This window comes from Coloeus monedula, assembly GCF_965178545.1.
Source record: "Coloeus monedula genome assembly, chromosome: 10".
NCBI classification, from domain to species: domain Eukaryota; kingdom Metazoa; phylum Chordata; class Aves; order Passeriformes; family Corvidae; genus Coloeus; species Coloeus monedula.
This window is the reverse complement of record NC_138790.1, coordinates 3499738-3515852: the sequence shown is the minus strand read 5'-3', so window position 1 is coordinate 3515852 and position 16115 is coordinate 3499738. Positions and strand designations below refer to the sequence as shown.

General features: G+C 44.2%; 2 protein-coding genes across 3 annotated transcripts in view; both read left to right on the top strand.

The window, feature by feature from the left end:
* Nucleotides 1-4364: 4364 nt before the first annotated feature.
* On the top strand, nucleotides 4365-8641 carry POLR2D (RNA polymerase II subunit D). Its single transcript, XM_082287843.1, has 4 exons — nucleotides 4365-4606; nucleotides 6172-6352; nucleotides 6800-6895; nucleotides 8012-8641. The coding sequence occupies exons 1-4, from the start codon at nucleotides 4534-4536 to the stop codon at nucleotides 8088-8090; spliced, it is 429 nt and encodes a 142-aa protein (XP_082143969.1). The 5' UTR covers nucleotides 4365-4533; the 3' UTR covers nucleotides 8091-8641.
* A 1873-nt stretch (nucleotides 8642-10514) lies between these two features.
* Nucleotides 10515-16115, top strand: part of WDR33 (WD repeat domain 33) — a 69005-nt gene continuing 63404 nt past the window's right edge. For both annotated transcript variants that reach the window (XM_082288333.1, XM_082288332.1), the window contains exon 1: nucleotides 10515-10652. The gene's annotated coding sequence lies outside the window, so the exon portion shown is untranslated. The remainder of the gene's footprint in view (nucleotides 10653-16115) is intronic.

Sequence of the window (16115 nt, the reverse complement as noted above, 5' to 3'; positions counted from 1 at the left end):
TTTGCTTTGAGACAGGACAGGATTAACTGAATTGTAGGCTAGTTTTGAATTGTATCTCTGACTTACATGGTTTTTTCCATACATTTTCAGATAATTGTTAACTTTCTGTCTATGGCAGCTGTATAGTTAGAGATGCTACATTTTCTGCTTCTGGCTCTTGGGAAGGGCAACCCTGGATGTCAATAAACAGTCATAAGACCAGAAAAAACACCAACCAAACCAAGGGGGAGGGTAGTTTTGAGTTAAATGTGCCTGAGAAGCTCATTTATCTCAGTGCAACTCCAAAGCAAAAACCTATTTTCAGGTGCTGGTACTAGGAAGGCTAGAAAGTCAATCCCTTAGGCAACGTGAGGCAGATGCTGTGACTAACAGGATTTCCAGGTGAATTCCAGTTGAATTTCCTTGTGAATTCTGAAGTTGCTCATATCCCTACCATCCACTGCTGTCATGTGCCCAGGGGAGTTATCAAGTATATTCTCTCAGCTTTGTTGGCAGGAATACAGTGACTTAATTTATGTATTTTAGTGTCATACGCTTTTCCTTACTTGATTTTTTTGGTTTCCTATTGAATCAGTCAGACATAAAATCTTTCATCAGAAGTTCTTCCATGCATGTTGCATTCCGTGACTGCAGGAACACTCAGCAGCTCACAGGGAGGATGAGGCCAGGTAGAAGGGTGTACATATGACTGCACACTGAAATAGGTCAATCCAGGCTAAATATAAACCAGGATAATTCTCCTGGAAACAGTTTCTTTTGTTGTTACTTCTGTTTGAAATAAGAAACAAAATGAATTAGTCATTTAGCACTCGCCTCCTTCTAGAACAAAATTACAGAAAAATTAGCAGAAACTTCTAGAAGATAGTTCAAAGGAAGAATACTTCAGCATTTTTTTAACACAGAAAAGAAATCTGGTTTATCTGTGATTGAGAAATGCCATTTTTATCTTGAAGATAAAAATGAAAATCAGAACACTTTCCTATGCAACTCAATAAATTAATATGTATACTGATAGTACATGGAACAGTATGGTAGGAGAGTTCCTAGGATGGTTTTGCCACAGTCTGGGAAAAGATGACTTGTGAATATGTTTGATGATCACTCACAAAACACAGCAAGCACAGAAGAGTATTGTTACCACATTCTTTAAAACAAGTATGTAATTCTACAAATTGAACAACATCCATATTATTGAACTGTTATTTTTTCTATGGTCAGCTAGACTGCTCTTATAATCAGATTAATTCTGTCATAAATTATGTATTATACAACCAGTTGATAATGTCATATATGTATTTAAAAACTGAATAGATCATGCAGCTTTGCATTCAGAGTCTTACTATGACTTTATTACTGGATATTAATATAACTTTACTTTGCTCATACATGTTCATTCATTATAGTTTTGAATATATAATTTTAAATGGAGTAAAAATAAAGGTAAAATGCTGTGAAAACCTAAACCTGAAGAGTTATACTTCAAGTACACAGATGAAAATCATGCCTGTCTTGTGCAATGCTGGCTACTGTGGCACATGGTGCTCTCGGTGGGTGGTTATCTCCACAAAGATCTACTCCTATCACACTGGCACTCCACAGAAAAGACACAATTACTGTCAGAAAGCTTAAAAAACTCCTAGGAAAATCAAATTTATTCTGCTGATGAATTAGAAGGAAAGCATATGACAAAATAGGTTTATGCTAATAATAATTATCCTTGTTAGTTGTTCCTACATTTGATTACATGGAGATAGTTAGCTGAGCATTTTGTAAGGTCTGTGTAGGTGCAGGTAGTTGGTACAGGATCTGTGTTTAAACTGTGGCAACACAGGAATTACTATGATAGGTCTGTCTAACAATCTGCTACTCAGTACCATGTCTCCAGCAAGGATCAAAGCTTTTTGCCCTGGAATATGGAATATTAGAGACTTTGTTCATGATAAATTACATTTGGCCATGTATTCTTTTTTTTTTTCAGTCAGTTTATTTTAGGATGTCACCAGTAAAGCTGTCTAAAAGTTCCTGTAGTCATTCACTTTATTTTAATCAAGCTCACCTCACTTTTCTATGCATATTTTGTTGATAAATGCCAGAACAGTCATTATTAGTGAGGAAGAAGCCAGTGCATTTTTAAAATAACAAAAGGTCAGGTATTCTGCTATGTTTTGTTTGTTGCAGCAGCTGAACAATATTTACTGTGGGGCTTATAAGTTTCTTTTTTTTAATATTTTTTTAAATGGGGGGCAAGGGGGAGGGGCAGAGCAGCTTCCATTCAGGAATGTTTTTATTTTGCTCTTAACCAAACACATCAGTGATAATAAACTTAATCTTTCATGATAGCCTCTTTAACTGTACCTATAAAGTCTTGGTTTTATATACTTAAGTAGAATGGGTCCTTGGGGGAAAACAAAAAGGGAAATTAATAACTTAAACCTCTGTGAGCTACCTATTGCTCTGAGAATCATGACATTCTGAGTTGACGGATTATTTGAGAAACCGTCAGGATTCCAAGTGATTTTAAATGCTTTTCTCCTCAATCTGGCATGGATTTCCTTGTTTTCTTGTAAGCCTAATTGAAATTGTTTAATTTGCCAGATGTTCCCCAAGATATTTCCATTCCATCTTCCTGAATGTCTTTCTGCTTGTATCACTTAGCAAATTACTTTCCAATCAGTTTCTCTGCTATGTTCATTATCCAGATAACAAATATTAAAAATCTATTATTTGATCTCTTCACATTCTTCTAGATTATTTTTAATTTATTCCTTTTCCCAGCATGCAGGAAACCATTCACCTAGGCACAGATACAAGTTTATGAGAACAGGAGTGGTTTCATAATAAATCCTTCAACAGTCTATTTTTGTCTTTCTTTCAGGGTGCAGGATGACATAGTAAGGGCTGATAAGATGATTACTTTAAGAGTCTTAGGCTGGTTAGGCACTTACATGTGAGCTCTCTAGGGAAAACACTGCTCCGTAAGTTATTTTGCTGGCAGTGTTGGGAGAACTATCTTCATTTTCAGCCTGGCTATGACTTTTAGGGGTCTGTAGATTATTTCTGGATAGTCTGAAAATTAACCTTCCTTATGAAGTGTGTTATTTATGATATCAATACTCCTTCCTTACAGTCCGAGGTCTATTAATCACAGTGAGCTAGACAGAAATTCTGGCACAGTCACAGTTTTCCTGAGGCTGGGGTTTGCTGTCTAGCTGGAGGATGTTCTGGTAGCAAAATGGAGCTGGTTGTAGCTGCCACTGGTGTGAAGATGCATCTGATGCCTCGGAACCCTCAGGTGCTCCTGGGCAAACAGCTGGTGCTGTGCAGTCTGGTGAGGGACACCAGCGCAGTTTTGAGCTCTTTGGTTATTTCCTAAGGGACAAAGCAGAAGAAAAGTTTGCTCGTGCAAAGGACGAGTGCTGTTTCCCTCAGTGTTCCCGCACTCCAGCTCTTGGGCCCTGGTTCGTGCCTGGTAAGGCTTTGGGTTCATGATCACAGAATGGATTAGGTTGGAAAAGACCTCTGAGATCATCGAGTCCAACCTCTGAGTGAAAGCCACCCTGCCAACTAGACCATGGCACTGAGTGCCACCTCCAGTCTTTCCTTAAACACCTCCAGGGGACGGTGACTCCACCACGTCCCTGGGCAGCCCACTCCAATGTCTATCACCCTCTCTGTGAAGAAATTCTTCGTGATGTTCAATTTAACCCTCCCCTGTCGCATCTTAATACCGTGTCCTCTCGTCCTGTCGCTTGTTGCCTGCGAGAAGAGGCCGCCCCCCAGGCTACACCCTCCTGTTAGGGACTTGCAGAGTCTTGGTCTGCCACAGCTATTTGCCCTCTGTTCATACATACATACATTCAGCACCCCACTGCTTTCCCTCTCTAAAAGGAGCTAATTGCTAAGTGAGTTTAAACACACCTCTAAGGGCTGTTTTGTTGCGAGAGCACTCAGGCTCCCTGCTCCCGCTGTTTACTCTCAGTGCCCCACAGCGGCAACCGAGCTCTTTTATACTCAGCAATGCCCAGGGTAGAATCGGCCGCCGGTCCTTCGGAGAGAGGCAGAAGCAGCCGCGCCCCCAGCCCTCAGCCGGGGCAGGGCCGCTCCCGCCCCTCAGCCGGGGCAGGGCAGTTCCCGCCCCTCAGCCGGGGCAGGGCCGCTCCCGTCCCTCAGCCGGGGCAGGGCCGCTCCCGCCCCTCAGCCGGGGCAGGGCCGTTCCCGTCCCTCAGCCGGGGCAGGGCCGCTCCCGTCCCTCAGCCGGGGCAGGGCCGTTCCCGTCCCTCAGCCGGGGCAGGGCCGCTCCCGCCCCTCAGCCGGGGCAGGGCAGTTCCCGTCCCTCAGCCGGGGCAGGGCCGCTCCCGCCCCTCAGCCGGGGCAGGGCCGTTCCCGCCCCTCAGCCGGGGCAGGGCCGTTCCCGTCCCTCAGCCGGGGCAGGGCCGTTCCCGTCCCTCAGCCGGGGCAGGGCCGTCCCCGCTCTGAGACCCGCCCGCCCTCCCGCTGAGGCGGGGCCGCCCTTTCCGCCGCGGCTTTCCGGTGATGGCGGCGGGCGGCAGCGACCCGCGGACGGCAGATGTGGAGGAGGACGCCTCGCAGCTCGTCTTCCCCAAAGGTGCGAGCGGGACTGACGAGGGGCCGGCGGTCGGGTGGTGGCTGGAGGCCGGCAGCGGCCGCCTGTGAGGGTACGGAGCCTCGCCGAGCGGCTCCGTGGACCGGAGCGCTGCTCAAGCCCCGGCCCCTCCACCAGTTACTAAGCTCGAGTGTTAAAAAGCAGGATAATAAATGATTTGTATATCTTTAAGGACCTCATGATTGCTAAGATATGGCAGTTCTTATGTAGGCCGCTGCGTGTGTGTACGGTATTAAAAAAAAAAAAATCTTGTCAGGTTATAGTGAAAAGATTATTGGTTTTTGATAAAAGCTTTACTTTTTCAGTCATGTTTTTTGACACAGGAGTTCTTCCCTATGAGGGTGGGGAGGCCCGGGCACAATTGCCCCGAGAAGCTGTGGCTGCCCCATCCCTGGCAGTGCCCAAGGCCAGGTTGGACGGGGCTTGGAGCAGCCTGGGACAGTGGAAGGTGTCCCTGCCCATGGCAAGGGGTGGAATGGGATGGGATGGCTTTAAGGTCCCTTCTAACCTCAGCTGTTCTAGAAATCTGTGAATACTGCTGCAGTTAAGAAACCAGCTGTCCAGATCCAGAGTTTGTAACTATGGACATTTACCATTTGTGGATTTTTTTTTTTTTCCCCAGAAAATTAATTCAGTAGAAATTCTAGAAATGTGTTTACACCTCAGAGCCACCCTGAAAAAAAAAAAAAAAGGGGGGGGGGATGGACACTGTGCTGCATTGCTGCATTTTTCAGTTATGAATAGGGAAGTTCTGAAAGACTAACTTTTGTATTTTTTTGTGCTAAAATCTCATGTTTAGCCCAAGCTAATTTACTGCTCAATGCAAAATAAGAGTTGCCAGCTCCTTTCTAGCAGTCCCTGTATCTGCTTGTATAAAACAGTGCTGTCAGGCACTCTGGGGTGCAGCCTCTGACTGTTGCTTTGACAGCTCATATTACTGATGTTGAAAGACCTTGTTATTGGAATACATATAGTGGTTATGGTGATGATGAATGAATTCAAAGTTGGCTAAAAGGGGGAGGGGGGAATTTGTTAAGATTGGTTAAATTTTTTGGTTTTCCTGATAATAAAATTTCAGTAGGTCAATTAACTTTTCAAGTAAATGAAGCCTTTTTTAAAACATTCAACAGCATTCATATTTACTTCAAGAGCTCAGAGACTCCTGAAGACTGTGGCATCACTTCTGAATTTTGTGGAGTTTTAGAGTTCTAAATATTCTTTTCTATAGCAAGTCATGCTTTACTTCTGCCAAAATTGGGTGAAGAAAACATACTGCACAAATATGAAAAAATCTGAATGTTAGGGCTGCAAGTGTAAAATACATGGTCAAAAAGACCAACACTTTGGATTGTCACTCGAAGTGTCATTTTTATCAGCATTTTCAGTATGAAATGCTGCCCAGTCATTGGTGAAAGGGCTCACACAACTGCCACGAAACACATTTTCACTTGTTACCCAGAGCTAAATTACACACAAAACTTGTGTAACTCCCCTTTTCAAACACACTTCACCTTTTTTTATGCTGGTGTTCTCTCATTTGACTGCAGAATTTGAAACGGCAGAAACTCTTCTGAATTCCGAGGTGCATATGCTGCTTGAGCATCGCAAGCAGCAGAACGAGAGCGCAGAGGATGAGCAGGAGCTGTCAGAAGTGTTCATGAAAACCTTGAACTACACAGCACGCTTCAGCCGCTTCAAAAACCGCGAAACCATCGCCAGCGTGCGCAGGTGAGTTGGAAAGTCACAGTGTAGCCCTGTATTAGAGAATTGGATCTGCAATATTGATGCTGCTTGATGAAAGTACATTTTAGTGGTGTTGCATGATTTGTTCTTTAATTCTGAATTTTGTCTTTCTAACGAGGCAAGAAGTTCTTGATGGAGGGTTATGCTTTGTCCAGGTCAAGGCTTCTGAACTGCTTTGTTTGCAGTATTTCAATGACAGCTGATTGCATTAAATGGGAGGATTTTCTAGACTTTGCAGAATAATCCAGGGGAAGTGGAGTTAGCAGATAGGATTTATTTTTTCCTCTATGCATTTATATAATGAGTCTTTTCTCCTGGAAAAAATTACTTCAGTGCCAAAAGTAGTGTGCAAAAAGAGAAACATTTCCTTCAGTTTAAGCCCCTTTACATTTCTATCTTGTAATTTCATCAAATTCTTGTCTTTCCTTACAGTTTACTACTCCAGAAGAAGCTCCATAAGTTTGAATTGGCATGTTTGGCTAACTTGTGTCCTGAGACAGCTGAGGAAGCAAAAGCTCTGATTCCTAGGTAAGCACTTACATACTGTACAAAGACTGCTGTATACTTCCTGGGACCTAAAGCCAGCCGTGCCCACATGCCCTCTCTTCAATCCAACTCCACTGATGGAAGAACATTTGGTCTTGGTCTTTCTTCCCCTACCCACTGATCTGACAGCAACACACTATTTGTACATGTCCCTAATGCACTTCTGAGAACTTTTACTGGATCAAGTGTAAACCTCTTCAGCTGGGGTTCTTAGCTGGCTGTGTTTATGTTCCTTGGAGTTTTTTTCTGTTGGAACAAATGAACTGTTTTGTGGATAATGCAGGGGGGAGCAGTAGCTTCTTCATGTCTTGATTGGTTACCTCATGGCCCGAGGTAGAGGAGGGAATGAAACATTCATCTGAATTACAGTTTCTTCCTTATTTGTCATTATATAAAAGAGAAGGCTTTGGGATGACCTAATGGCCGTCTCCCAGTACCTGGAAAGAGCCTACAGGAAAGATGGAGAGAGACTTATTACAGGAGCAGTGACACGATGAGGGAATGGCTTCAAACTGAGAGTAGATTTAGACTGGATACTAGGAAGAAATTCTTCCCTGTGAAGGTGGTGCAGCCCTGGCACAGGGTGCCCAGAGAAGCTGTGGCTGCTCCATCCCTGCAAGTGTTCTAGGCCAGGCTGGATGAGGCTCTGAGGAACCTGGTCTAGTGCAAGGTGTCCCTGCCCATAGCAAGGGGTGGGAATGAGATGATCTTCAAGGTTCCTTCCAACCCAAACCATTCTATGATTTTATGTTAAGATTTCATAGCAGGAATGGACTGGCTTATGAGCATGCATCTACATGACTTCATTTAGAGGTCTGCTTAAACCTGCACCTGCCTTGCCTTTTTTGAAAGCACATTTTGACATTACTCAGGAGAAAGTTCTGGGAAGAATGGAGTTTTGTCACACAAAGAAGCAGCGCTGCATAGGGATTAGAGCGCTCTTCATACAGTGATGTTACAGGTGGTTCCTGGTGGTTACACACAGGTGGGTGACAGTGTGTTGAGACTGACAGGACGGAGTTATGACTGAAATGAATCAATGGGGAGAGTTTCAATTTCTGAAACCTTTAATGTCTCCTTACTGTTCTTATCTTGCAGCCTGGAGGGCCGGTTTGAAGATGAAGAATTACAACAGATTCTCGATGACATTCAAACTAAACGCAGCTTCCAGTATTAAGGTTAACCCTCAGCCCCTTTATCTGAGCAGAAAAACCTGAGGACTTGGGCTGCTTCTCAGCCTTCTGGATCAGTCCAGCTCCTGGCTGAGTGAGGGTGGTTGTGGATGCAGGGTACTCCAGTGCTGTGTTGCCACAGGTGCATGCACACTGGAGATCAGCACCATCCTTTTGGTTTGTTCCATGTGTATGTTGGCAAGGACCCCCTGTATTGTGAGAGCAAAGAACCTGAAAGGCCTTTTCCCAGAGGCTGAAGTATTTGTTTCTTCCCTAATCCCTCTCCACAGTTTGTAAATTTTCAATGTTCTTGGTTTTTAGCAGAAATATAGATGTGATTTCGTGTTTTTTTAGGAACTTCTAAAGGATGGGGAAACTTGTTCTTGGTTCTCAGAAGGTTCAGTGATGGGCAGCATCCATTTCTGTGGGTTTTTTGTTTCTTTGTTTTATTGTTTGATCGGGACAGCGAACTTTTACAGCTTCAATATTTTTCTATTATTGTTTAGTGTAAATTAAAAAATATTTTTAATTAAAGTTGTGTGTTTTATAAACATTAGGTACATATTATGATTTTGTTAATGAGGACCTTTTTAATAAATAGATCCTGGAGATCTGGGGACTCCAAGAGTGTAATAACCCAAGTTCAGTTTAGGACAGATCAGAGGTGTTACTGTGATCACAGTGAGAAAACGTTGGGGCAGCATCTCCCTCTCTGCTCCCCTGCTCTGTGCCAAGTGATTGCAGACACCCAATATGTATCCTGTTACAGAAAAGAAAAAGGTGAAGAAACCCAGTAATTTTGGTGTTAACACAGCCAGGTATCCAACCCTGGAGGGATGGACTCTTTAAGTAGGTTGCTAACTGCCCTAATTCTGAGATGAAACCAAACAATAAATAATGTGACACAGTGCAGGGGTGGCTTCTGGTCCAGCCTGTGGGAGTCACACACCCAGTGTTATCACAGCTCAGCAGCTGGGAGATTCACAAATTGTTAGCTTTTAGTTGAAAGGAATGTTATTTTGGTTAGGATAAACTTCTTAAACCAGCCCTTTCAAGTCTTGTAATTTTACCACCACACCTGAAAAGAAGGAAAATTTTGCAGGAAAGAACATTGGGACAAAGAGGCAGACAGATGTGTTAAGACACTACTTGTGATGATAAGCAATAATCTCACTGATCTTGCAAAAGGAAGAGAAATATTCTTTCAGGTCTTACCAGAAATGTAATGTTGCTCCTGTGCTGTACTGGTGTGTGGTAACTGCTTGGGCTCACCTCACCTGGAGCACATTACCTCAAACAGCATTTGTGTGTGTGCTGGGGTGGCAGTGGCTTCTGCACACCTATAAACCAGACATGCATCTGTAACCGACCACAGGAACTTTAACAGGGTCAGAATAACTATAACCAAAGAAGGAAAAACCAAGGTCGTGAATCTTTATTTTATAAAGCTTAGTGTCCCCTTTTGATACAGCATCTGATTCCCAGTAGCTGCTCCTGTTGAATGGTTTGCTCTGTAAAATGTTTCTGTTCAAGCAGCTTTAAGACATTTTCATCTAAACACACAGACTCTTAGGTCTTAATCACAACTAATTCAGGGGAGAAAAGCCATTCTGCACCTCTTTATCTACACTCCCACAGTACTACTTGATGACGCCTTTGTAAGCACCCTTAGGACTGCCAAGAAGGGGTGTAACAGGCCTAGTTATCTGTGAACGATCTCAGATTTCCACTACCCTACACACAGATAATTACGAGCCTTGAGATTAGTAGGTTTTGCTTGTTGTGTTTTGAAGCCCGGTGATGGGAACAAAGAAGGGAATCACGGAATCAATTAGGTTTGAAAAGACTTCTGAGATCGAGTCCAACCTTTGAGGGAACACCCACCACCATGCCAACTAGACCGTGGCACTAAGTGCCACCTCCAATCTTTCCTTAAACACGGTGACTCCAGGCACGGTGACTCCACCACTTTCCAGGGCAGCCCATTCCAAAGGTACTTGCGGGAGCCACACAAGGCGGCCTGTGTGTAGCGCCTGGCCGTTTGGTGAGCGTGAGAGAACTAAGGCGGAGCAGCACAGAACAGCACACAGCCGTGCCCGGAAGCAGTTATCGGTCCGGCCGCCGGCACTGCCCCTTCTGGCAAGCCTGGAGCCGCCGGCCCTGCAGTGTCTGGCGGCGGGGCCGCCTTGGCCCTCCCCACCCGCGAGGCGGCCGCGGCGGGGCTCTCTGCGCATGCGCGCACCCCTGCCCGCCCCCGCCCTGTGATTTGTGCGCCAGCCGGGCGGGCTCTCGGAAGCGGCGCGCGCCCCGCCCCGCCCCGCCGCTGGGGCGCACGCGCATTGCCGCCCGCGGCCCTTCAGGCGCGGCGCCCCCGCCCGCGCGCCCTGCTGTAGTGCGCGTGCGCGCCGGCGTGGGGCGCGTGCGCTGCCGGCGGGGGAGGCGGAGGGAAGATGGCGGGCGGCCGCGGGTCGTGAGGCGGCGGCGGAGCTTGCCGGGGCCAGGAGGACGAGGCGGGTGGCGAGGTGTCGGTGGGGCGCGGAGTCCCGGTACAAGAGGCTGGCTGGGCGGTGAGTGCGGCTCAGTGTTGGGCGGGGCGGGTGAGTAGCCAGGGAAGCGCGGCCGCCTCCGCCATCTTTAGGCCGCGGCCCCGGAGCGGCGCGGCCGGGGCAGGGCGGGGGCCGCCGGCGGGAACAGGGGGTCCCCGGGCCGGGGCGCCCTGGGGAGCGGCGGGAGCCGAGCTAGGACCCAGCGCCACGGCCGGGCCCCGTGGCGGGGTGTGCTCGAGGCCCGGGCCTGGTAGGGAACGGCAGGGCCCCTCTTCTCTTTACTGCACAGGTGTCTGTCGGTGGCTTCGCCCGAGTCTCTCAATTGTGCCTTTTTCTACTTCTTGTAATTTTATTATTCTTTAATGTTATTCTTCCCTTCGCCTTGGGTCTGAGCGGAGACACGGGCCGTGTTAGGTATCTCGAGTTTTTTACTTATGTAGTCTTTCACAAGGGTAATTCCTCTGTGTATTAAGGAGAGAGAAGAAAAAGCCACAGACTGGTTAGTATTTAAGCTTCTCAAATGCCAAGTGAAATAACTGCATTTGCCGGTGGAGAACGGTCTTAGTTCTGTAGGACTACTAAGCATTGGTAAAAGGATGGAAAACCATTATTTTTGGTTTTCTTATGGATCCCGAGAGGGCTGTTGCTCACATTTTGTATTGCGTAATGCTGTACAACAACACTGTTGTTCGAATGTGTCCCCTGCAATGTAATAACACACAGTCGTGTGTAGCAGGCACTTGCTTGTGCTGGCACGGTGGAGGGGCTAATGATCATGTGGTGTCACATTCCACTGATTGAGACTCATCAGCCTGTGCTTGGGTGGCAAACCTAGGGGACCTGTCCAACTTGAAAAAAATAGCTCAGCATTTTTCCCTTGGTGAGAGCTCATTAAACTTCTCTTCTATAGAGACATATGTTATTTCCCTCTTGCTGACTGTTAGCTTCGTTGTTACGAGTAGATAGTTGTATGGTCTCAAATACAGTATTTTTTAGTATTAGCAGTTGCTTGAACATATCTGTTTGTCTGACAAAATTGTCATGGGTAAGTAGTTCTGTGCTCTACAAATCTTGTACCTCATTATATCCTTACTTGCAGTTTGTGAGTGCTGTTTCAAAATCTGTTTTTCTGTCTAGGCAGTAGTTCCTCATCCTTCTTGCAGCATATGTTTATTCTTTTATGCTTAACTCAGAGTGCTCTAGCCTTCCTTTAAGAGAGGCAATATTGTGTTTCAGAGAGTTTATAGTATGCAAAAAGCATAGTGCCAAAATACTTCAGGGTTCCCTGCTCCTAAATTCCTTTTCAAGTAAACTGACATTTACTTCTTAGTGATCTGCTGCAATATTCTGCCATTATTTTACTGTAATAATACATAATTACCGAGCATATTTCAAAAATCTGATTCTTAACATCTTGTTCACTTGTGTTGTAACAGTTCTAATGAGAAGATCTGAAAATAGATGAATGTATTGAAAGATGGGGGGGGGGGGAATCTTAGAGCTGCAGAGACTGTTAGGTGTGAGTAACTACTCCTAGAGATGCTAAAACCTTTTGACTTAAATATCAGTCTCTACAGACAGTGACAGCCTTTCCCTGTTGCCCAAAGTGTTGGTCCTCCATTGAACCCTTGGAGCAGTAAATACTAGACTGTTTGGACTGTTGGAATTGAAAATTTCTCATCATTTTTTAATTTGTGATATTATCACAAGAAGTAAAAGCTTAATAATCCTAAAGTGTGCTTGGGATAGAGGTACTAGGAATGCCTTCTTTTGCTGCAGCAGAGAGACCTTGATCTGAGGAGGGGATAAGAAGTCTCCTATTTTGTTCCTATCCCTAGCAGATGAGTCTTCTGACTCACTGAAAAAATCAGTCATGGAGAAGACATTAGGCTGATGGAAGGAATACAGCTTAGCTTTGTACTGGGATGATTCCATGCAAAACATTTCATTTTGTGCATCTGCTAGCCACATATCTAGGGAATTTCAAGAGTTGGTTCAGTAACACTGGAAATGAAAATTATTTTGGCCTTGCTCAGATAGAGGTTATAATTTAGAAAACTGCTTGTAAAGACAAGCTGGAAGCTATCTGTGTTTGTGAATTTTACAAAATTCATTCTTTATTTGCCATATTTACATTCCTGATACTGTACTGTTTTGTTATTGCAAGTGAAAGTACAGATATGCAGGCCTGGTTGGTGTAGTTAATACAGAAACTGGACACTGTTAGAGCTTGGTGGTGGGGAGGAGATGTGCTAAGCATCTTTCAAAAGATTAAAACTTTAAGATAACCTTGGTTTTTTCTTCTTATTAAAGAAAATATCTGAAGGTAAGAGCAGAGTAGTTGAGTTTTTGATAGCTAACTGGTTTTGATTTGTGTTTTGCTACTAATTTTACTTCAGTTTGGAGCATCCATGGTCCCCTGTTTTCCAAATGGTACTAAACTTCCCAGCAATCTGTTCTTGCTCACTAGTATTTAAAAAAGCTACTCAGCATTTCATAATGTTTCTTCTGGTTCAACCTGCTCTCCACATTCAGGCTGGGTGTACCAGTCATGCTGTTGTGAAACTTGAAATGGGGTACGAAGTGTATATTTAGCAGGAAAGCAAGCAAGCTGGTTTCTCTTGTGTAGTAATAGTACTTTTGCTAACATGTTTGCTCTCAAGGCAGTGTGTTTACAGTGATTACAGATCCTGCTTAGTGGTGTGCAGTGATCAGGTCTCAATCAGCACACTTTGTATGTGGAGGGATACTAGAGACCAAGTTAGTGCTGTTCCTGTTCTACCTCTGCACCAAAGTTGGGGGTTCTGTTCTAAGCAGTTTCACTAATTGTGGCTTATATCACATTTTCTCTCCTTAGTAGGAAAGACTTGCTCTACAGTATTGAATGTCACTGTTGTCTAACCCTGATAAAGCTTGTGTTGTTTCAAACAGTTACATGTAACTGTTCTTACACATAGATACAGAATATTAAAAAGTAGGAGCAATTTTTCACATTCTTTAGACACAAATGAAAATGTTTCTTCCTGTCTTATGTATTGCATCAAGTAACCCTGGTACATTTTTTTTTCTATCAGAAAAAGAGTTAGAAGTTTACCTTCAATTTCATTTTTCCTTTATATAAGATTTTTTTTCATACACTGTTGGTAAATCTGAACACTTGCAATTTTCTGTTCACTTTGTTAGTTGATTTTGGTGCGAAGAACAGTAGCATGCCATATGAGCTCTTTGTGCTGCTTAATTAGTCTTCAGTATAATGAAGTATGTTGGTTCAAAAAATAAATTCTATTAACTTTTGAAGCTTTGAAAGTATTCTCAGTGTAGCTCTAAATTTTATTTAACCTAGAATTTTTGGTCCTTTTAAATAATTAAAATTATAGCATTCTTTTGTCTATCCACTTTAGGTACCAGAGTTGATACAGTGGTGCAGGCAGCTGTACAGGGGGACCCTTTCTGTGAGCAGAAGTAGGATGTTTGTGTTTAGTCTGGCTCACTTGTCTGTTCTGGCCTGTGTTAGAATCACCAGTTCTGGAACCAGTGAGGTGGGAAAGAGGAGGTGATGGCAAATACGTGTCTCTGCCATAGCCCTGGCTTAGGGTGCACTGGGTGATGGTAAGTGTGTTGAGAGGCAGCATGCATTATTCTGATATGACAGATCAGTTCTTTTGAAAATATATCCCTAAAATTATGATCTTGTCTACAGTACCGAGTGTTAAAGCAGTTGATCATGAAATTTGGAATTTAGGCGGCTCTTAGTCACTCACCTGTGGCTTTACCCAAAAGTGAGTGCCATGAAGTTGAATGGCATGGTGGGATAGACCAAAAGCAGTTTTGCCACTAGAACTGTAGATTTGTTGGCACTGATCAGTTCTTTATAGTAATGTTCTATACAATTCAATATGAACGCATGGGTGCATTAGTTAATCCATGTTTCTGCAGTTTAAGCATTTGAGGATTCCTTTAAATCATTATCCCAAATCCAAAAGAAACATGATACAAAAGAATATGTTAATGTGTCTTTTTTTTAGAGAGAGGCCGGAGACTGGATAACAAGGAGTCTGTAGTATTTTATGGGTTTGATACAGTTTTGTGTTCATGGTGAAGTTTTGGCAGCACAGTGACTTGTGTTTTACTGTGGGTATAGGAGTACTCATCTGCAGTTTTGAGATTGATAGGAACTGCACGTTGAGCTGGTTAAGTAGCGCCACAGCTCCAGCTAATGGAAGTGCTGGATTTACAGCCTGAAGGCTGTGGGCCTTTGCAGTCGTCTGATCTGGCATGGTATTGCCAAGTGGTAACTTCCCCTGCTTTTGATCCTTTGGTTTTCCTCCTGGGTCAGTAGAGTCATTCCCTGGAACTCAGAAGTCAGTTGCCTGACAGGCTGCTCTGAGTTTTGACCAATATTAGCAAAAAGGGTCTCATAACACAGAGCAGTTTCTTAGGTGTATGTCCAGTGTGGTCATCAGATGTTTATGGTTACTTGAAGGAGGGGTCATGGGAGGGAACCCATGGGGGGGGGGGAGGGGGGGGGCGGGGGTCAAGCCAGGGCTGCTTTGGTTTTGGTCTCAGCAGTTTTGGTTTGGATCTGGGTCATCTCAGCAATTCAGTGCCGAAGTTCCCTCAGTAGCTGCTGCTGCACTTAAATTGTATGGTCACAATAAGCAGCGATGACTCTACCCTTGTCCTCCTTCCCCATTCCAGTAAAAATCAGCACTTAGCTTTGAAAATTTCTTCCTATTGGGCCATGTTTGTAAGCAAACCATTGCACCTCTGCAAACACTAGTGAAATGCTATGATTACACCACAAGAAAAATTGGGGCTTGCACAGAATTGTAAGGAGGAGAAGTACAGACTGAATGAATATCATATGGTCTGTTCATTCTGCAGTATTTGCGCTGTTTCTCAATTACGGACTTTGGAGCTAAAGTCATACTAAAATTAGTCGTCAAACCATATTTTGCAATCTTTTTCTGTGGATGGATGCGAATATTTTGGTCTCCTTAGCAAATCTAAATCTAATAAATGAAGTAGCTGTTTCTAGTAATATCTTTTGTAGACTCTTGACTGATACAATAGGCTGCAGCTGCCCAGCTTTCTGTGTGGTAAGATGAAACTACTCACCTAGAACTGGTGATGAAAGTACTGCTTTTGACAGGAAAGCTTCCTGATGTTCTTGAGGCAGGAGATACGAAGTAGGAAAGAAATGCCAAGGGATTTTAGACTTTTGGAGAATTCCAGCTTTCAAAACTGAAGCTCTCTGGTGATGCACTGGTCTACTGAATTGTCGTTCTCATGGGCAGCTTGAGTCTTCTTGTGTTTAGGGAGAATCTGATACTGAACCCTTTCTCCTTGAAAGGCTTTGTGTGAGCTTGATGTATGGGAGCTTGATGTTCCTTTACTGAGAAATGTGTTGATGCAGAAGATGATCTCATGCTTTTATTGAACTCTACTAAATGGTAAAAGCAAAGGCTGTTTACTGAAGTACTT

Excerpts from the sequence above, each read along its gene's own strand:
- POLR2D (XM_082287843.1), top strand. The coding sequence starts at position 4,534 with ATGGCGGCGGGCGGCAGCGACCCGCGGACGGCAGATGTGGAGGAGGAC. Across the intron at positions 6,353-6,799 it reads ACCATCGCCAGCGTGCGCAG|TTTACTACTCCAGAAGAAGC; the intron begins GTGAGTTGGAAA and ends CTTTCCTTACAG. Across the intron at positions 6,896-8,011 it reads GCAAAAGCTCTGATTCCTAG|CCTGGAGGGCCGGTTTGAAG; the intron begins GTAAGCACTTAC and ends CTTATCTTGCAG.